General features: G+C 42.0%; 1 protein-coding gene across 2 annotated transcripts in view; it reads right to left on the reverse strand.

Annotated features, from left to right (window-relative positions):
- The window catches only part of SCARF2 (scavenger receptor class F member 2), a 201916-nt gene that overhangs the window by 120845 nt on the left and 58028 nt on the right, over positions 1 to 23043 (reverse strand). For both annotated transcript variants that reach the window (XM_075569026.1, XM_075569025.1), the window contains exons 2-3: positions 15272 to 15330; positions 1108 to 1209 (exon numbers count right to left, since the gene is read on the reverse strand). In XM_075569026.1, coding sequence (XP_075425141.1) covers positions 1108 to 1209; positions 15272 to 15330 — 161 coding nt within the window. The remainder of the gene's footprint in view (positions 1 to 1107; positions 1210 to 15271; positions 15331 to 23043) is intronic.

Raw genomic sequence — 23043 nt, forward strand, 5'->3', positions numbered from 1 at the left:
CCTGGATAGTGCCCCAGAATTTCCAAGGCAAGTTTTCGAATTCTCATGGTTGCACCTGTATGGCATGTCTATGTAGAAAGCTTTCCATTTACTAAGCTACACAGAGGCAGCAAGCAATTGTGAAGAAAAGAAGCAATGCTTTCTAGCTGACCAAACCATTTGTAAAGAACTTAATATCAATCATTGGTTCCTTAAACAAATATAAGCAGGCAAGGGTAACCATATTTTTCCTGGGACAAATGTGACGTGATGGGCCGGCAAGTGCCCATTGCCGATCGCGCAAGAGTGGCCGGTTGATGGACGAAAAACTGGACCTTTAGATATATTTCAGGACACTGGGCCAGATGACAAAAAAAAATGGTACTGTCCCTTCTAAACTGGGACATCTTTTCACTCTAGCTAAGGCACGTTTGGAGGACATGTCGGAGACTTGTGAATGTTCTCATTCTGTAAGTGTTCTTTATCATTGCTATACATAGGAGGATGGAAGCCTCCTTACATTCCCAGTAAGAATCCCAGGAATAGGAGTTCCCCCGAAGCTGAAATTAACACTGTTTAGCTCCTGAGACCCCTCTGCTTCCCACACATGCTTTCTACGGAATGCTTTGCTATACCTGGCTTTCTACAGGTCAGATACGTTGAATACATCCTCAAGTAGAAAAAAATGGACTACATATGGGTCACTAACAGCCTATTTAAGTCAGAAGTTTGATGTCCACCGGACTATTCCGAATGAGCCTCAACATTCTTGGTAGCCAACATTGAAATATTTAAAAAAAAAAAGTGTGGGTGTATAAGCTGCTTAGTTTACAAAGAGACCATAAGGGAGTTCAGATAAATTAGCTTTAGAAATACAGGAGTTGGGGGAGGGGGAGAGTGGGGGGGGCATTGCATATTTGGGACTCAACTTTTTTTATTATTTTTATTTGTAAGACATGCAGTACGTCATCTTAGAGAGATACACAGGCATGTTTTCTTACCGATGTACTTAAACACTACCTCACTGTCAGTCTCATTGGTAATATTAGATGTTTAGAATCGCAGAATGTAACATACTTATACACACCTAATTTATCGCACACGTGAACAAGGAAAGAAAATGCTTACTCGTTTCGCAATTTGCACCAAAGTAACCATGGCGACAACGGCATTCATTGGGCCTGACGCAGACCTCATTCTCCTTACATGTAAAGTTGCCTTCGCATATAGCTGGGGAATAACAGAGATGAAAATCACATTATAAAACATACTCAAATGTCACATTATAGATACAAGATGCAAAGGGCCGTGGCAAATGCACAAAGCTATTTTACCCCAATCCCATTTCAATATCTAAATTACGCTGCTGAGAAATAAGCATTGAAACAGAAACAGGAGTGATATCCAACTATTGGCAGACATCGAAAAAATATAACTGAGGCCAACCTGTCAAAAGAAAGTCACCTGGCTATTATCAAGGTGCAGAGCGCTACGCAAGGCTTTGTGGAGCAATACAAGGCATTGTGAGGAACGACATTAGGAAGAAGAGCGGGGCATTGGGATTAACAGCACTATCGCAGGTCCTTTTGCACCACGGTGTTTCCTTCAACTTGTCACGCAGCTCCATGGCACCACTCGTCCACCCAAATATTTCTCCTTCATCCCGGATTGGGATTCTGATGATGTTGTTGATGTAGTATCAACAATAACAATCAGCATTACTAGAAATGTGAAACACCCTAGTTACGCAGAACACTCGCTTGAGCACTTAAAGTAGGCCGTTACCCAGTAGCAGATTTCCCACTAGGCCTGGGCTGAGGGCAGCAAAATTTGGGGGCGGCCAACATTTCCACCCCCATATGCATTTGCCGCGCTCTCGGGCCTAATGGGAATTCACTTGCATGTGTCCTGCCACCTCCTTGCTGCCACCCTCCATCCTTTGGAATCCCAGCATCAAATGACGCCATGGACGCCCCAACGTGACGTCATGGCGTCATTGGAGGTTGCGATGCCATGCGATGTCTTTGTTGGGAGGTCCGTGGCGTCATTTCTGGGATTGCTGGGATTTCAAAGGAGATGGAGAGCGGCGCCAAGAAGGTGGCAGGACACATGTAAGTGCTGTAGTTACCATAGAATAGGCTTAAAAAAAAAGTGTCACGTATTGTAGCAGCGCGTGCAAAAAACTCATTACATACAGATATCATCAGGCTTAGAACTGGCAACTTAGCATGGTGGTTCAGAAAGGAAATTGCCTCACTGATTGACTTAAAATCTGTCTACTGAGCATCCGGATATTAATTATCTGCCAGAAAGGCAATTTGCAGTGCAGTAAAATAAAAGTACTGTTTCTTAGAGCTAGAAAGACTTATTCTGCTCGCAATGCTATCCGCCGTTATGATCACATAATCCTTATAAGTTACAGATGATGTTTGTTCAAAATACCCGTCAAAACAAAGGGCCAAGTTTGCGATTGCAACCGAGACGTATAAAAGCTTTTCAATGTGTCAAGACGAATTCACTCTGGCAAATGGAAATAAGATACTTATGTTCATAATGTAGTTATTTAAACAAAGATGCAATGAAGGAGCTTACCCAGGAACGGTAAAGGTAATGAGGGTATGTCTCAAATATCACTGTCTCCAAAGCAAATAAAAATACCACGCGTGAGCACAATCACGTCTCAGACAGATCTGCAACCTGTCTTTTCTCTTAGCATACAATGCTTCCACTGCAGCAAGGGGTTCTGGGAAATCACATGCAATTGAGCACACACTTTTGCTTCATGCTCATTTTAACATTGACCCCTAGATGCCTACCATGTTACACAGCTTTTCAGCACAGCCTTTGTGAAAGTGCAGAGCTGGTGAACCCACTCACAGACAGCTTTTTCAACGATCTCTAAAATGAAGAGTAATTTCCTAAGAATTGTCAAAGGAAAATTTGGAGGTTATTAAATTGAAGTGTGATAGTGTGGGATGGACATTGCTACATGAAAACTCCCACTGACTTGCGGTAGTGTCACTTCAGTAAATAACCCCCTTTGCTTCACATCATAACTCCCATCTTCATATTAAAGATTAATGCAATAAAAAATATATATGGTTTAATCAAAGAGAGTTACTCCAAACTATAATAGCTGTTAGCCATCAAAAACGGCCAGGAGTTTTTAAGAGAACTGTTACTGCAGTTTGTTAACAACTTCTATACTAGCAACTACTGTAACTGTTCTTCCATACCGTAAATACAAATCATGCATGCCGTGTAAAATACAGAATCATTTTCAAGAATGTATCTACTGTATATTGTTTTGCTCAATATGCTATAATGAACATTGCTTTTATAACAGATATAATAATGCTGTCTCTTCAGGTGACTATTGCATTCAACTTAATTTAACACACCTATATCTCAGTCATTTTTATATTTATTCTACTTAATGAGGTGTAAGATTTTGGTGCAATTACTGCTTTATATGTAATTTGTTGTACTTTCATCCAAGTCAGAAAAACTCATGACTCATTAATCCCTTTAATACACATTTGCAACAGCGGTTGTGCAGTACTTACTTGTATTTGTGCCAGACAATGTGTCGGCCTCAAGGATCCAAGGTTCTACTCGCTGTGGTAGGATTCCAGGTTACATATTGCTAACCACATAACCTGTGTGTCTTTAGTCTGAGCCGAAGTAAGGAGGAAGTAATACCTTTAATAGATAGCTAGTGGTTAAAAGGAATACAAGCTTTCCGGATCACAAAGGTCTCTCAATTTTATGGTCCTGAAACCGTATACTCGTTTTAACCATTAGGAGGTACAGTACGACTTCTACCTTACTTTTGTTCTGTCTATTCTACAGGCTAACACTGTACCATCGTCTATGTGTGTCAATGTGTCCTTTATGCTACTGGGATACATAAGTGATGTTCAGCTGATTTTTTATTTTTTAATTTATCTTCATGGAAATTGTGTTCCTTCTAGGTTACTCTTCTTTTATACAGGCTATTAAGGTGGACGTTCTTAAATGATGGTGACAAACCATGTTCAGTAACCTGATGAGTGTCCTTAAAAGAGATGGGAGAATTTGGATGCACAGCAGATCGGCGGTTCCTTGGGTCTGCGGATGTCCGTGGATCAATTTCAAAAAGAGTAATTCCCGCTTTGTGGATTTATTATTCTTATTATTATTATCACCAATACACTCCACGGATTCCGCAATCCATGGACGGATTTGCAGAATCCAATCTGCGGATTCAGCAATCCCTTGATGGATTCTTAACAATCCGCCAATGGATTGCTGAATCCAGGGATTGGAGTCTACAAAATCAGTAAATGGATTGTATCCAGTGGCGGATTTTGATGAATCTATGCAGTTTACAACCGACCAAATCCGTCTGTGGATTTTACACCACAAAACTGATTTTACGGGGAAAATGTGAGAAAATCCGGAAAACAGATTTGGGTAGATACACCTATCTCTAGCTCTTACGGTGTTCACTGGATTTCTCGAGCACTGGCACCTTGTTATGCACTGTGATGGCATCTGCTTTATGCTCATTGTCTAGGAGAGATAGGTGTCACCCCTCTGATTGGATCTCGCCAACTGCATCCTGTTTTGGCCATGTGATCGTGACCGAAGAAATGACATGGTCATAATTTGCCGGGAAGGCTGTGGCACTTGGGTGCATTACCACTCATTTTTTTCAATCTATGATAATAAGCTGCTTAAACATAAGGTGATAAAAGTTTTTTAAAGTTTATCATCCACTGAAACCTTAAAGAGGCAGTTCCTCTTGGTCCCCTTTTTGTGTATACATATGTGGGAAGCAGGGGGTGCCTGGAGCTGAACAGTGTTAAATTCAGCTCCAGGAACCTCTGGTTCCCAAGTTACTTACAGGAGAAGGTGCCGCTGATTATTTCCTGGTATTTAAATTTGGCATGCAATAGGAAGCCGCAATGGATGACATTGTTGTGTACTACTGGCCCAATGTACAGGAGATTTAAATATCATTTTGTATCCCCTGGAGCGGATGCTACAGGGGGCACCGTCGCTGATAAGTATCTTTGGAACCAGGGGGTCCCCGGAACTGAAATTAGCATGGTTCTGCTCTGGAGACCCACTGCTTATCATATATATTAAAAAAAGGGGGGCCCAAACAAACAGGTAGGAGGAACTGCTCCTTTAAATGAAATGGCGGACACTTTATTTTTATTGTAAAGAAATATACAAAGTTCAACTCTATCCATTTTCTGTTTAATAATATACCATTCTTTTTTTTTTTAATCGGACAAACACAGGGTTCCAAGTTCATTTGATTTGGGAGACAGGTCTTTTGGAGCTATATGCTCCCCTTTCCTCCCTCCTGCCTCTAAACTCCGTAAAACAACATGTGTTCCCTCGCTTGCTCCCTCTTGCTCCATATTCTCTCTCTCCCTCCCTCTCTCTCTGTACTGTAGCTCGCTTATAGCTGAACCTTCCCATCAATGTAATAGTTCGGATCCACCAGCTGCAATTAAAAATGCTAATATTTTTTATAACAGAATTGAATACTTATTAACTGGAAGAATACTATAATTCACCCATTGGGTTCAGCCTTACTCCTTCAACACTTTGTGACCGCAAAGTGGAAATAAACATATTTTACATATTTAATTTGAGATTTTCAGAACACACAGTTGTTGACTTCAACCAGGGCAGGACACATGTTGAAAGTTAATGAATCCCATCACTGCGGACTAAACAGTTTCTGATGGTAACTAAACTGGAAAAAGAAGAAAATGAGCTACATGAGTTGCTAACGTGACAAGTCTGGTGTAGATGCAAACAATAACTGCAATGTTTCACCAATGTTACCCTCCAACACATCTACTGTGGCTTATGTGCATTACTAAGATTATATTTAAAACGTGTGTGCTAAAAAGGAGTACACACATTCGTAAAATGTGCGTCGCATGTACTGTAGTGCCGACGATTATTCTAAAACAAACCTGGGTCAATCTCCAAAAAGACTCAGGTACATGCTGGGTACATGCTGGGTACATGCTGGGTACATTTCACACATTTCTGCAGACAGACTAATGGCCCATCGGATTAACAGTGGGGGTCCCTGGCAGTCCCATTCAAACTGAGTGGGACTGCCAGGGACCCCTGCTGTGTTAATCCGATGGGCCATTAGCCTCTGCAGAAATGTCACTAAAATGTACCCAGCATGTACTGTACCCAGCATGTACCCAGCATGTACCCAGCATGTACCCAGCATGTACCCAGCATGTACCCAGCATGTACCCAGCATGTACCCAGCATTTACCCAGCATGTACTGTACCCAGCATGTACCCAGCATGTATCCAGCATGTACCCAGCATGTACCCAGCATGTACCCAGCATGTACCTGGCTAGTTTAAGGCAAGTTTTAGAATACTCGTTGGCTCGTCTGTATGAAACCGTAATACAACGTATCATTTGTTTGAATTAATGTTGACATATTGTGTCATGTGGAACACCCGATTGACACCGTTTAAAATGAAAACAGAATGATGTGTCTTATTTCGAACTAGTATTGGCAAATATCAATTATTAGTGTATTATTATTCATATTTTCCATGCTGTGAAAGTATTACATTTTGTTAACCTACTGTACATAATGGAACCTCGATGCAGCATCAAATACATGGTAGATACATGTATTTGGTAGATACATACTGTACGTAGCAATTTAATTCTGCGCTAACATTACAGATTTTTTTTTAGGGGTTTACTCCATGGTCAACATGGCAGCCGATTTTGGTGCACTTTTTGCAATATTTATTACAATTGTACTATACTGTATATAATCATGTTTGTTTGTGTCTTTCATTCTGCTATATTGTTATGCTCTCATACTGTATAGGGACACATTTATTAGGCGTTGTTAAGCCTTAAGACACTGTCCTGTGACATGAGAGATCTCTCAACCTATTGACTTTAATAGGTTGCCAAGGCGTCTTACGGTTTACCACTACTAACTAAATACAGTATAGGCCCTAATTCCACCCCAAGGTTAAGCTCGCCCCTCCCCACTTTCCAAGTTGGCAGGTCAGTTTCATTTTGCTGTGTTACGACAGATCCAATGCTGATCATTCTTCCTGTAATTATACAGGTAAATTTAACTCAGGGAGGCTCATGTCTTGAAGTTGACTAGCAGGCTTAAGACGCTTTGGCCAAAGGGTTGAACTAAATGACCGTTTTTCAAGAGAATATATAGGTATTGCACTGTGTATTTTTGTCACATTGGAAGTAGCTTTGGGCATCTTTGTTTGTTTTTTGTTGTATACCTAATTAGGGTTGCCCGGTGTCCGTTATTGAACCGGACTGCCCAGTATTTGGTTACTCCCTCTGGTAAAAAATGAGAGATCATACCGGACATTTATGTGTCCAGTAATGTCTCTGGACATCGTAACATGCCGGCGGGTTGGCTGGAGTCTGGGATTTAGGGCTGCTGCTGATAGGGGGCTGGACAGCTTCCTCCATCCTGATTGGCTGCATTACACAGCAGCAGCCAATCAGGAGGTGGGAGAAGCCTGGGGGCGGGGCCAAAGAGCATGGAGCGGAGAGAGGTGAGGCTGTGTCCTGTGAGTCCTTGTCCTGTTTTGTCCTGGTGTGTGTGTGTATTTGTACTTGTGTGTTTTGTGTGTGTGTGTGTGTGTGTGTGTGTGTGTGTGTGTGTGTGTGTGTGTGTGTGTGTTTTCTCTGGCTGTCCTGTGGGGGTGATGTCCAGGGAGGGGGTTGAGAGAGGATGGAGGGGGATGAGAGAGGATGGAGGGGGATGAGAGAGGATGAAGGGAGGGGGGTTGAGAGAGGATGAATGGGAGGGGTAATGAGAGAGGATGAAGGGAGGGGGTATGGAGAGGATGAAGGGGGGTTTGGGAGAGGATGAAGGGAGGGGGTGAGAGGATGAAGGGAGGTGATGAGAGGGGGTGAGAGAGGAGGAGGGGAGGGGGGTGAGAGAGGAGAAGGTAAGGGGGTGAGAAAGGAGATGGGGAGGGTGAGAGGGGAGGATGGGAGGGTGAGAGGATAAGGGGAGAGAGAGAAGATGAGGAGGGGTGCAACAATCTTGGGATTTGTGGAGGAGCAGTAAGATCAGTATTGCTCGCCATGTACAGTGTGACTGCAGGTCAGTTATTTATAAATGATCTGACCATTACGTCATTTGTTCTAAATTTCACACCGAGCATGCACCAATTTGCACCATTTCATATTCTATTTCCGGGGGAAAAAATCCTCGGAAGGGCGCTCCCTCCCAAGACTCCTCCCCTGATTATTTACGGAACAGAATATAAATTTGGTGCAGATTGGTGAATACTTGGAGTGAAATTTAGAAAAAAATGATGTACCAGTCGGGTCATTTATAAATAACATTCTTCTCACCAACGATTCTCGCGCGCGTCGCGCCTTTCACAATTTTGTCCAGTATTTTTGGAGAAGCCACCTGGCACTCCTAGCCCTAATGTCTGTGTCTCTATTTATGCCATTCCAAATGTATTTATTTTTTACTCTAATTGTGGTGGTTACTTTCTTCTTCTTTTGGCAATCAACATGAACCTAAGATATTCATGTCCTATACCAGAGATGGCCAACATCAGTCCTCAAGGGCCACCTACAGGTCAGGTTTTCAGTATATCCCTGCTTCAGCACAAGTGGCTCAATCAGTGGCCCGTGAGGACTGGAGTTGACCACCCCTGTCCCCAGGGCCGCCAACAGAATATTTGGGGCACGGGACAAACGTGAAGAATGGGGCCCCTTCAAATGGTACAACATAATCATTCAGTATACTTTGCCCACTCGTGTCTCATTGTTCCTCTCCAGCTCATGTCTTTCTCTCATTTTTTACCTACTCTCTCTCACACCCTTTGTTATTCCATCTTTTCCCCTTCTGTGTCTCCTCTCATCTATTTCTCTTCATGCCCCCTGCACCCCAGCATGTCTTTCTCTCCTCTCCCCAGCATATTTATCTCCTTCCCCCCAGCATGTCTTTCTCTCCTCTCCCCAGCATGTCTTTCTCTCCTCTCCCCAGCATGTCTTTCTCTCCTCTCCCCAGCATGCCTCTCTCTTCTTACACTGTTAATCTCATTGTCTCTGTTCTCCCTTCATGTATTTATCTTATTCCCCCATCATTTCCCCCCCCATTCTCTTCTATCACACGTGCCATTCTCTTTTTTTAATCCCCCATGTATTTTCACCTTCATGTCATCCTCTCTAACAATCTGAGGGTTCTTTTCCCAGCATCTTTTTCTCTTTTCCTTCCCCTTTCTCACACTTTCCCCATCATGTCTCTCTCTCTTTTCTCCACCATCTCTCTCTCTCTCTCTTATCCCCCTCACGTCTCTCTCTCTTCTCCCCCTCACATCTCTCTCTCCTTCCCGGCATCTCTCTCTCTTCTCCCCGTCATCTCTCTTCTCCCCGTCATCTCCCTTCTTCCCGTCATCTCCCTCTCTCTTCGTCCCCTCATGTCTCTCTCTCTCTCTCTCCCCCCCCCCTCATGTCTCTCTCTTTTCCCCTCTTATGTATTTCTCTCTTGCACTTAATTTTCTGTATTTTTTCTCTCTTACTTTTTCTCTTCTTCCCTTTCATGTCTGTATTTCCCCCCTCTGATTTAACCCCTTCCCTCCCTCCCTCTCGCCTTTCCCAGCCTGTCTCTCAGGCTCAAGCCCCGCGCTACCCTACTTGAGGCCCGCCCCTTAACACAGGCTACACCCTATGACCAGACGCCTATCATCTATAGGGAATTAATGTGCGGGCAGCAGGGGCCCCTAACCCCACCGGGCCCGGGACAGCACTCCTGGCTGTCCCTCCCCTGTCGCCGGCACTGCCTGTCCGATACAAATGCCCCCTATGTATACAACAAAAGACAAAAATACTCAATGCTACATCATATATATATATATATATATATAGTTCTTGCTCAACCATTTCTTTTTGTGTTACCACTTTACAGAGCAGACATGGGCCTACTGGCTTTCAGAGTCATTTAGAGAAACACTGTACAGTAAGGAGTTCACTGAATATTCCACAGCATAGCTATTAGCTTATACAGTATATCCGGAGTTTCTACAGCTCTCCCCAGTTTCAGTGCTTCTGTGTGTGTTTGAGCTGAGTAAGTGCTGCAAGATTTGCATGGCAACCAACGTCCAGAGGATAACAGAAGGGTCTCTATACATAAATAGCTTTACATTAGACTGTCTCCTACCTCCCTTTTCTGGACCCCTAACTGAAAAAGAGTCACATTGTACCAGTGCACTCCCCTCTGGGCTGTAAAATTCAGGTTTAATAGTCAAGGGCGGACTTTAAAAACAGAGCTAGCTACTGACTGACTTTCTGCATGTAGGGTTTGGCAGTTGTGGCCAATACTAACCACTCCTCATATGTTCAGAGCACCATTAAATACGCTTTGTTAGACATAAAATAGACTGATATATATATATGCACACACACACACACACACACACACATATGTTCAGAGCACCATTAAATACACTTTGCTAGACATAAAATAGTTTGTTGTGTGTGTGTATATATATATATATTGTTATCACTGGGTATCAACAGGGAGTAGTGATCCCTTTGAAACGGGCTGCCTTATATCTGGATGCTATATTCTGGAACAGGATTTTGTGCTTTCTGAGATGTTGCAGGCTGTGTGAGGCTGAGAGGAAAAAACGCTGGATCCTTTTCCCCTGATGTCTCACTGACCAGAAGCAAGGAACTGGAGGTGCTGGTTCCCGGAGGGATTTCCTGTGCGGTGCACCCGACCGGAGGGACGTCATTTCCGGTTGCTCAGACCATGCGGGGAGCAGACAGGAGAGGACTCCATTGCTGACAACAGACTGCAATACTGGCTTATGAGAGCCTATCTCATATCTGCTTTTAAACCCTGTACTTTTGTGAGTGGGCATTTGACTGATTTTATTGTTCTATAAACTATTTGTTATACTTTAATGCACTAGGTGTGCGCCTGTTTCTTTTCTTTTTTCATAGGTATCAACAGGAAGTAGTGACCCCTTTGAAACGGGCTGCCTTATATCTGGATGCTATATTCTGGAACAGGACTTTTTGCTTTCTGAGGTTTTTTAGGTTTTTTCATCCAATTTTAACCTTTTTTATTTCACTTTTTTACATTTTTTATTATATATTTTTTATACGTTATGGTTATATGGTATTATTTTTAAATATTAAAGTATTAGGTCTTTACTATTGATTATTTTAATTACATTATAGAACCTAATACCCTTGGTTAATACTGGTTTAGATTTAATTCACCCACATATGCCACCCCATCGGATGCTTTCATAATTAGTTTACATCAATCACAGTTTTGTCTAGGCTGTATTAGAGGCGCTACTTCGTTTTTTCTGTTTTGTTTTGATATATATATATATATATAGCCTACCCCATAAGCCTCTCTTGCATTCCCAGTAAAATCAACCCCACACTGATGAGACCCATCAAGGTCGAAACAGCTGTCTGTGGGTGGTTTTCTGGGTATGCACCTTAACCCTGGCTGTGCTCAAAGCTGTGACCATGCAGCAAGCTTAAGCCTATAGGGAACCATGTTAAAAATGGTTATTGAGGCAAAAAGTGACACTGTGTGCTCATTTGCATGTCATTTCCCAGAATCCCTTGCTGCAGTGGAAGTGCTGTATGCTGGGTGATAATGGGGAAAGGTGGGGTTGCAGACCTGCCTAAGACATGCAGATGAGCATACAGCTATATTTGCATATATATATATATATATATATAATTATATATATATATATATATATATATATATATATATATATATATATATATATATATATATATATATACACACACACACACACAAACATACATATACACACACACACACACACACACACATACATATATTCACACACACACACACACACACACACACACACACACACACACACACACACACACACACACACACATATATTCACACACACACACACACACACACACAATGCCTGCTTTCTCAATTTTAATTCAGCACCTTCACGCCAGAACAGAGATTAGAAACACATTGCATTTGCATGTTCTTACCAGGTTTGTAAACCTTTACTGCAGCCATAAGCTCGGGAAGTAATTTTTTTTTAGATTTCTACGAATAGGGGCTTTCTGTGGAGAGGGTGGTGTGGTGGCTTTGTGTAGTGAATGGGAGGGGGAAGGTGTGTGGGGTAAGTAAGAGAAGGGTGGAGGAACAACGTGCAGTGTATGATTGAAGAAAGGGGTTGAATGTGTGGATTGTGTGATTGTGGTGTGCGAGAAGAGGGAGTGTGTTATGAAAAAAAAAAAAAAAAAGGTGAATGTGTGCAAGGGTGAATGTGGAGTGTGTAAAAAGGAGGTAGTCGAGTGTGCTGGGTGTATGCGTAGTACCAAGAAGGAGATAAGTGAGGTCTGATGAGCAGGGATACCCCATGTTTTTTAATAATCCTTCAGAGGTGTCCCTGCTCCAAAAAGGTTGAGTACCCCTGAACCAGATCATTGATGTCCATCATCTTGTCTCAGTGTCATGGAAAAAAGGCAAATAACATAGCATAACATTGTTGGTGTAGGGACAAGCTGAAAGGGGTTTCCTTGACATGGTAGCAAGCTTAGCATAGTCATGTTGGTTGTACATTGGGGCCTTATTTGCTTTCTGTTGTGTATCTCGGTCACATTCCTAGTAGCAATCCAGTTGGTACAATTAAATATAGAATATTGTGGATTTGGGGTTATTGAGCTTGCCAAGATTGTGTATTTTTAACTGAAAGACTTCTTGTTACAAATGCTAACAGGAGGTTCCTTAGGAAACTGAGACATTAATTTTGGTCAGCAAGTCCTGACAACATTTTCCATTAGAGGCTCCTTCTCGACATCAGTATCTAGAGAACATTGTAGGGTATGCAGAATAATGAATCTAGAGAACATTGTAGGGTATGCAGAATAATGAATCTAGAGAACATTGTAGGGTATGCAGAATAATGAATCTAGAGAACATTGTAGGGTGTGCAGAATAATGAATCTAGAGAACATTGTAGGGTATGCAGAATAATGAATCTAGAGAACATTGTAGGGTATGCAGAATAAGGAATCTAGAGAACATCGGAGGGTATACAGAATAATTAATCTACAGAACATTGGAGGGAATTGTGAGATCATTTTTTTTGTTTTGTTTTTAACAAATGGCCTCGACAGTTTCTTGGTTATGTAACAAATGTAAATACCATTTCTGAGCACATTCACATGTCTCAGACAGGTCGGATGTTTTTGGACCACACAATAAACTAATTTCAGTCTAGTATCATACCCATTGAGTGCCCCTTTTTTGAGCTTTCACAACTTCTGTCTTTGGGTGTTGTATTTTCTTTGTTTTTTGGATTTAAAGGGGTTGTCTGTGTGGGCGCACACTGAGTAACGACCCTTTCCCATCACATGGTGCTGGGGTGATTCAGCAGACGTTAGGCCCTGCCCCTTTCTGCCTGGAGACAGTGACATCAGACTGGGGTATAAATAGGAAGGGAAGCTTCTGGATCAGATTCCAGGAGGAGACACAGGAGGAGGATCTCAATGTACTGTATATAGTAAGTGTTTATGTAAATGGATAGGATGCCCTTTTTATTGTTTAATTGTTAGAGAAAGTGTCCCAGTTAGATAGTGGCTTCATGAATGGTTCATTGCTACTCTCTGAGTTCATATAGTGGCAGCCTATGCCCTTAGGAGGCTCCACAGTGCATAGTTCTGGGGATAGTTAGACCAGCCCCATAGAAGGGTCTATAGCTAGCCCATATTCAGGTCGCAATGAGGTGGCATGCAATGCCCGTGAGAGGGACACTGATCACCGACAGAGAGCAGCACAAGGCCCTACAGGGGCCCTAAAGAGATGAAGCCATACCCAGGCCGCCCAGAAGATGGCTACATTAGATAACATAGGGGATTCCGCCTCAGCACCTCCTAGAAGGTCGAGATAGGGAAGCCAAAGAAGAAAGGTTCAGACAGAACCAGGGGGAATGCAGTTATGTCCATACCAAGATTCTCGTGTATGTTGATGTAACAATAAAACTGCTATTGAATGGATAAAGTTCCTGGCGCCCATCATTGCTACCGCATCGCGCAGCAGCACAAACCCACCACTCTAACAAGGTAATACCCTCTGAGTCAGCCAGTATCAGAGACCTTTGATGTAAAGTCCCTAGGAGCCGGGCAGGGATGGTATCACATGGCATTACCCAGAATCCCAGGCTGCAGTGGAAGCACTGTATGCTAGGCGATAATGGTGAAAGTCAAAGTTGCAGTTCTGTCTGAGACATGTGAATGTGCTCACACGTGATATTTGTATTTGCTGTACACTGTATGGTGAAGGGTTTTTGTTACCTTTTTTCTCCCCAGAACTTATTTTGTGTCCGTTTATCCAGATAACATGATTCAGTGTTAAACCTTCTGTACATTTTTTTTTTTTTTGCATTGTTATTTTTTATTTATATTCCGGCAGATCATTGCAACTGTAGAAAGGAAGAAGGTAATGGGGAACCCAAAACTCCCACAGTATTCAGTCACAAATATAACAAAGTAGTTCAGTTAAAGATGAATAAGCAAACAAGCATGCAGGTCAAAAATGGCACCATTGTCCATATTCAAATGAATTGATCTCAGAGGCTTCCCTCACTTGGCGAAGAAAGTATATCAAATAAGGAATATTATTGCATGCAGCAAACAGATGGATAGGTATTCATCCAAGTACTAATGCCACTGAGCATACTTTATAAAACAGCACTATACAATATGTAGCAGTGTTTCACAACACTCTCCTCGTTAAATCTTAGCCTGGCCAAGTTTAGAGAATAACCAACTACCCCACACAGTCACTTATATGATAAGTGTACAGCTGTGTGCCTGGTAATTGATTGGTTATCCAGAAAGGGTCATATTTAGTAAGTGGTGGTAAGCCAAAAAGACAGGTGTACTCTGCAAGACACCTTAGGCCCATTCTCTAGGGGAGATATAGAGTGCACATAAAATAATGGGATATAGCAGATTTTCCAAGTGTGGCTGATACGTTTGTCCCCGAGACAAAAATATCGACTGGGTTTTTGCTTTGATAAATATGGTGAAATTCTGAGATTGCTCCAGGTTTTGCAGCTGATACAATAACGCTCCTGATTTGGACACAGCGACTTTGATAGTGATACACACAAATAACTGACTTTATTTTTGCTATTAACTATAATAAAACATATGTAACCTTTTACAAATGCAGTAATATACCAAGTTATTAATACATACCTACTATACATTCTTCTCCCTGTTGTTTCCAACCTGCACAGCACGAGAGTCCCGACGAGCTGTTTTCAAGGAAAGAGACAAAACATTAACTATTAAAATGGTTATTTACTGTAGTAAAACAAAACAAAAAGTACCAAAACACCAGCCATGTACTTTAATTTTGTAAGATGCTGCATTACCAGTTCTATTGAAGACATTATAAAGGAGGCTTTAAAAAAAAAAAGTGCTAAATTGATTTAAACATTGAGGAAAGTCTAATCTCAGTGTCAGACTGTGGGAACTCTGCTTGAAGGGCCCCACCAGTGACTGTCGAGCAGGAAGTGGGTGGCTTACAGTAAAGCCTGTCGGGGGAAGTTAGTTAGGGGGAGCCCAGTGGAGGAAAGGCGCACAGGGCGGCAGATCCGGAAGTCAAGTTGGCTATCCGGGCCCAGGAAAACCCGGTCAGCAGTGCTGGCATGCTATGCCTTCCAAGGGTGCCCACCAGGGCTGTGGGTCCACAGACGATTTCCCTGGTTACCCAGCAGGCTCGTGCGACTCGGCCTATTCTGACCACATTTAAGAAATAATTATACAATATTTCTGCTTAACAAACAAAGGAACATTTTTAAAAAAACATGACATTGAAAGTGGAACCATTAGTCTGGCTTCTAAAATTGGTTCTATTAAAGAAATACACTTACGATACACGTATGATATGTGTGGATCTGATTAGGAATGTTGTCAGATATATTTAATAGTTCTGACTTACTTTTGATAGCATAACTGTGGTCTTCATTTGTTTGGGACACATACAGATTGGGACACTCCCAAAATATTAGTATAACATTATTAGCACTTCTTTCATCATTTAAGAGTCTTTTCATTGTTTACTTGTTTTTACTTTATTACACTTGTTTAATGCACCTCGAGAAGTTGAGCTGAAAGCAAAGAGCTAGGAGTTGTCTCAGACTTTGGCTGCCAGCTTATGTAGAGCTAAACTTTGGCTTAGTATCCACTACTTGACATTGGCTGAATATTTTTCCATATCCTCAATCAAAGCCAAATGGCTTACTCTGCACTGAACAGTGTTTTTCAGCAGCTGCTTTAATAGTAAAGGGGGAAATCTGTGAAGATACAGAAATATACTGCAAAAATAGAAATGGCTGGCATGTGTACCAGATGAGAGAAATACATTTGACAAAGAGGCCAAGTCAGATTTTTATTGCTAAAAACAAAAACACAAGACAGATTCAGACACTGAATTTCCTACATCTAAATATATCTGAGTAACTTCCTCCAGTAAACATAATCCAGAAAAAAAAGAGAAAGATACATTGATGCTAAGGGAAAGATACATTAAGTACCTCTCGGGTTTATGCCCAAATTATCTTAATATACGGTAGGGTGGGGGACGTAATTCACAAAGCTCAAATAACTGGTATCAGAGCTCAATCCACGTTAACTGGCATTCAAGCCAATGGCAGTTAATGCAAATTGAGTGCCGATACCTGTGATCAGAGCTTCGCCAATCATCTACTGTACAGATGTAGTAAGACATAACGTCTTCAGGCGACCGTGGCGGTCACGGCACTGAAGGATTGATGATGTGCGGGGTCCCATTCAGAAGCATGGACCCCTGCAGCGTGGCCGCGGCAGACACTGTTCCTGACTTCTGCTTGTTTGTCCGCGGCGCTGGGGACAGTAAGCTTTGCTACATCTGCACCATAGACCTCTAGATGTTCTACCTTCTGACTTTCTGCAGTGTTCCTTCTGTTTCACTTTGTAGCATTTTTCTGAGACTTCTACGCCGTAGCGTCACGCAACTGACTACACACAGACTAATTACACCAATTAAGTCCTTGGCGGAGTAATATAATATTTGGAATATACATCAAAAAAAAACGAATGTATAGTTTTCATTCAAACTCTCCCTCTCCAGCTTTGAAGGGGTTACAGCAAGACATCAGGAAACGGCTTGTTGGCCGGTTTGTCACAGACTAATGGAATTTTGCACAGCTCTGCTGGAATGTACAGATACACAAGGGAGTAATGGATAAAAAAAGACTTGTTGCTGGTGCCAATGAGCCCTTACTTACATTCTGTTCTAAGCAATGACTGAACCCATGATGATCTGTAAAACATACTGTACGTTTCCCTTTTTTTAACCAAGCTAATTAAAAAAATCCCAGTAGATTCTTGCTATAAAAATAAAAGCAATGAAAAGTATATCTATAGAAACATAGAGCCTGATAAGAATACATACAGTACTGTTATTTCCTACATATACAGGATAAAGATTCCTTGTTGCTCATAATATACTGTGCACATGAGGTTTTAGGGAACAATTATAATCTAATCCGGGGTGCGCAAAGTTTTGGAGCTGCGTCCCCCCTGTGTGCCAGCCCAAGCGCTCGTGCCCCCCTTCTCCTGTAACCCGGCGTCATGTCACATGACCCCACTGCGTCATTTGATGCTGCGTTGTCATGGCGACGTGTCCAGAAGCCGGCTGAGTCCCGGTAAATTGAGGTTGCAGAGACCTCGCGCGATCGGGGAAGAGCACTGGGCCTCTGTAACCACTTCGCCCCCCCCTCCCCCCAAATAAATCCCACAGACCCCCTGGGGGGCGCACCCCCCCAGTTTGTGCACCCCTGATCTAATCCACGATACTGGAAATGATGTCAAATTCTGCTCAATTTTAGGATGCAACGGTAAAGAAATGCAATGCTACAAAAACATGAAAGATGAAATAAAGCTTGATATACAGATGTAGCAAGCCTTACCATCCCCAGCGCGGTGGACGAATAATCAAACATCCATGGCGCTGGGGGCGGGGGTTGCTGCAATTGCACTGCAGGGGTCCATTCTTTTCAACGAGTCCCCCGCAGCATTAATCCTTTCGGCCTGCAATAGTGTCTGGCACGGAAACACAAACCACAAAGGTTTGCTACATCTGTAGAACACTGAATACAATTATTTATAGATCTTGCCGTTCTAAAATGACTACAATGTAGAAGACACTCGTTATTGCACATGGGAACATCATATCCATTGTAAATGGATATACAGTCGAGAAAACAAACAAAAAACTCATCCCATTTGTTGTGAAATCCTCCAATCATTTTCTGGTTAAGAGAAATACTTCAAGCAGGTTCTTTACAGCTAAGCCCTAATCATTGCAACTCCTGCTGAATTCTTTCCTCCGTTAGGTATAGGCTCTAACTAGCAGGTAATGAAACGGGGAGATAACATACTTTATACTACGATAACAATACTGGTCATGCCTTGACGTGGCTGCAGGCTTATAACGCTTGGGTCAAAGGGTTTAACTAAATGATCCTTACTCATGAGAATACCAACATTAAAGTATTTAACTATGTATTTTGTCACATTGGATGTAGCATTGGGTATTTTTGTCTTTTGCTGTATACATTTGGCCACACTCAGTAGCACTCCTTTGGACACAAATATATATATAATGTGGTGGATTCTGAGATTAGAGCTTGCTAGGATTGTGTGGTAATTTATACTACTATATGTAAAATTTGCTCCAGTGTTTTTCTCGGTTAAGCTTTTGAACCTAAAGGGGTAATTCTATATTCTCTAAAGTTGCTGTTTAGATCGTTTTCATCTAAAAATCCCCATTTAAATTAATGGGGATTTTGGGCTGAAAATGGCCCAAGCAGCCGTTTTGGTGAAACTTGAATTACTCAAGAATTCAAAGCTATTACTATATGTAAAATGTAACAGCTGTTTAAACTGGCAGAGAAAAGTGTTACATGACGGATTGCTTTCACGTTATTGAAACTCCAATAGTTATTGCTAAGTGGGCGTGAGGTTTTAACCTCTTGGGTGCCCTTTAGAGGTAGCTACTACTTCATGGGGTCTGACACTCCATGGGGTTGACATGATATAGTAGCTACGTCAATCTATCTTTAGCTTGTTGTCCCAGGGGAGATCAGATTTGAAAGTGCGATCTATGAGGAAGTGGAATGGCAGGACACCACTCCTTCCATTCAATCATCGGTGACGGAGAAGCAGTCACGTGATTGTGAGTGTTGGGGGAGCCATGGTACTCTGGTGCTATAGCCCCTTCCACACTTAAAGAGCTAAGATAACTCTATCCCTTCCTTACAATAATGAAGACAGTAAAGTGATCCACGATGATGAGTGCAGCATGATCCCCTCATAGGGAGCTGGTGTTTTAGAAGTATGTCCAATGCAATTCATGGTGTATGTTTTCTCTTAGTCCCTGTGTGTGTAGTGAGAAGTGGGTTCCTTACAAGTGCAGCCCCACTTACGTGGCCAAAATATATGCATACCTGTACTATATTACTACCTCATCTATTTAGTAAAGTAAAGGCTACCAGGCATTTTCTCAAGTCACTGGAATGAAATGTAAATAAGCAGCCAACTCATCCAGTAGTTAAGCAGCGATTCATAAATTAACTTTTTTTAAATAGCCTATGACTTTACGTCACCTGCTTATTTGTCTGTGCATAATCCCAGGGTTGCATTATACCGGTCTATGAACTCCAGTGCAAGTGTGTATAATGATTCAGGTCGGTCTTTCTTCATATAGTATATTACTCAATTATGACAAAGTTGCTAACATGCCAGAGAATGGGAGTTCGAAAACCAAGGCTCGATTTTTATGACACTGTTGACCTTGAGTTAGTTGGCAGATATATCACATAAATAAACAGTAAAATTATCTGTCAGAAATCTGATATAGTGTTATAGGTGGCATCCATAGTGACCAACTACTTTACCTATGTATACTGTGACAAATGCCCCTCTTTTGTAGCGCTGACGTCTGTCTGGGTTCTTCCCGACACAGTCTTCTAGGGTTATTTATACAAAAACAGGATCATGCAAAGTATTATGCTGCTTAACTCAGGCTTCTGCCTGCTTTATTTTCATCCAAGTAAGGGACTGCAGCTTTAACATGTGTAGGTTAGAGGCACTCAGACATTTTCATTCAGCGGTTCACTTATATCAGTGTCATAGTATTTCCCACACTGTTATTTCAAGTAACAAGAAACCAAATTATATAAACAAAATCCTATCCCTTTCAGGGATCTAACTACACATCATAATCAGCCTCTAACTACTGTTGGGCCAACTAACCTGGTTCCCCAGCTTAAAACAATGCCCTCTCATTTAGGATCACTAGAAACAGCATAGTCTTTTAGAAACAGCAATACATATTTGTTTGTCTTATCTGTTCGTGGTGGGAACTCGGTCCCAAGTGTCCAGGCAAATCCTCTGGTACTGTGATACTTGGAGGGGCCGTCCACCCCGAACTGGATACAGGGGAGCAGCGAAACCCCCAGCCTCCAGGCTCTAAGGAGAGAGAGTGAAATGCAAATCTCTCTGCTCTAAATACCTGTGCTAGTGATTAGACGAGCAGGTGAGGGAGAACTAGACACATTGTAATCTGTGGTCTGGATTTTCCATCCAGCAGCCTGAATTAATGTGAAGCTGTGGAATGGATCATTTGTAACTATTCCTGCACTTTCTGACCTAAAACGGGGCAGAAAGCTGCCTAACATCTTTGGACTATGTCACAATATATACATATATACACACACATTATTTCATCGTCAAAATAATTTCCTCTTTCAGGTCAATTTAAGTTCAATTTAAGTTCTAAAAATCTTCAGCATTTTCATCCCGAATCTCATTAAGCTTTCAAATGTTGGCGAATATGGTGGCATTGACTTTGGTGCTCAGAGGGTAAGTTGGCATCTGTTGCGCATTTCTACTGTACCTTTCCCTATGTCTAGAGATCAGGAGTAAGACTAGATGATGATGTACAAATGCAGTTATTAAAGAACCAATAAACTTCTACCCCTCTCTCCTGTCTCTTGTCACCAACTGTCTTCTCTGCAATCTCCTGCTAGATGTCCCACCGTTACACGTTCAAAACAGAACCAATACTCTTTCCCCCTTCTACTGCCACCTCTACACCCAAACTCTTCCTCGCTGTCAGCAACACTACAATCTCATCAACCCCTCAAGCCCGCTGTCTAGGGGTCATCTTTGACTGACCTCCACATCATTTTTCACATTCAGTCCCACATGAAGTGCTGCCGTGTCCATCTCTGAAATATTGTCAAGATATGCAGTTTTCTCACTCACGATGTTCTTGTATAGCTCTGCTAGTTTTACGTAGCGCTTTACAGAGACATTTTGCAGGCACAGGTCCCTGCCCCATGGAGCTTACAATCTATGTTTTTGGTGCCTGGGGCACCCAAGATCACCTAAGGTCACAAGGAGCCAACACCGGAAATTGAGCCAGGTTCGCCTGCTTCAAACTCTCAGTACCAGTCAGTGTCTTTTTTTCACTGAGCCGCTCCCTCTCTCATGAAGCACTATGTTACTAAATATCAGTAACTACAGTATAGCATGCATGGGATGAATGGACCATACTACTGTAATGCTTTCTGTAGATCATCATGGGAATAACTTAATATCACCAGGTGGCAAATTAAAAATAAAACCTCTTGCTTCTGTTCTTTTTGAATCCGTCTGATCTGGATGAAGAAACATATTGCAGTACAGTGTGTCCTCCATTACACATCCCATTCAGATCTTGAGAGTCAACATGAACCCAATTTAGCAGGTATCAAACCAACCCAACCCTGTTCTCTGAAGGTTGTTCATTGTAGCAACACACACGCTTATGTTGTTAGTGTGAATGACAAAATATAAGGCCCTATTTACAGTTCCTCCTATTTACAGTTCCTTTAATGAGTGTTGGCACAAAGGGCCTTTGTCCCCATAGAAAAGGAAATACAAAGCGTACATTTTTAATCACTTGTTAGACTGGTGTAAATCAGTCATAAATTGAGGTTCCCATAATAATGTAAGAGTCATTTGCCAACCGTTAGATTAATGGTCCTCAGAGCAGTCATTTCAGTGCATCAGCTTGATGATATAAAACAGCGGTGCGCAAACTGTGGGGCGTGACCCCCAGGGGGGGCGCGACACTGCCGACGGGGGGCGCGGGGTTTACAGAGGCCCCGCGCGCTTCCTGAAGGCACTTAAAATAAGTGCCGGGGGAGCTGCAGGGCCTCTGTAAACCTAACTTACCGTGGCTCCGGCGGCTTCCTCCCTGCGGCGCCATGGCAACGCGGCGTCAAAATGACGTTGCGAGGTCATGTGACGTCACGTTGCTATGGCAACGTGACGTCATTACGCCGGAGCGCGGGTAAGTTGGGGTTGGGGGGGGGCGCGGGAGTGAGGGGACAGCCCCCCTGATATAAAGAATAGTGTTTTGTATAAGGCTAGTGAAACAACTTCCTCAGACTTATTAAACTGCAATGTAATTTCAAAGTCACAATGGTAATTAATTTGTTCTTGTCTTTTGTAATTGATGTTGAATTACTGAAAGGGGAAAAAAATAAATACAGTACATAACACATTTATTTTGTACTTTTATTTTATTTTTTACTAATGTACAATGTATTTCAATTTATTTTAAATGATGTTTTACTTTCCATTTTCCGACTTAAAATGTTTATTTTCTTTTTTTCTATTTGCTGCCTTAAATTTAGTCTCAGTCACTGTGTATAGCAAACAATAGTATTTATTTCACCTGTGTTTAAACACTTTATTTCTAAATACTATACAGTATATGTAACTTATGAGGGTTTTTTTTTGTTTTTAACCCATCCCTTTGGCTGAGCTACATATTACTGCCACATGATATTCATCATCACTAGCAACAGACCAATCACACAATCACACTTAATAATATAGGGCTAGAAAAGGAGGGTCTCTCCCCAACC

This window comes from Ascaphus truei, chromosome 13, assembly GCF_040206685.1.
Source record: "Ascaphus truei isolate aAscTru1 chromosome 13, aAscTru1.hap1, whole genome shotgun sequence".
Classification (NCBI taxonomy): domain Eukaryota; kingdom Metazoa; phylum Chordata; class Amphibia; order Anura; family Ascaphidae; genus Ascaphus; species Ascaphus truei.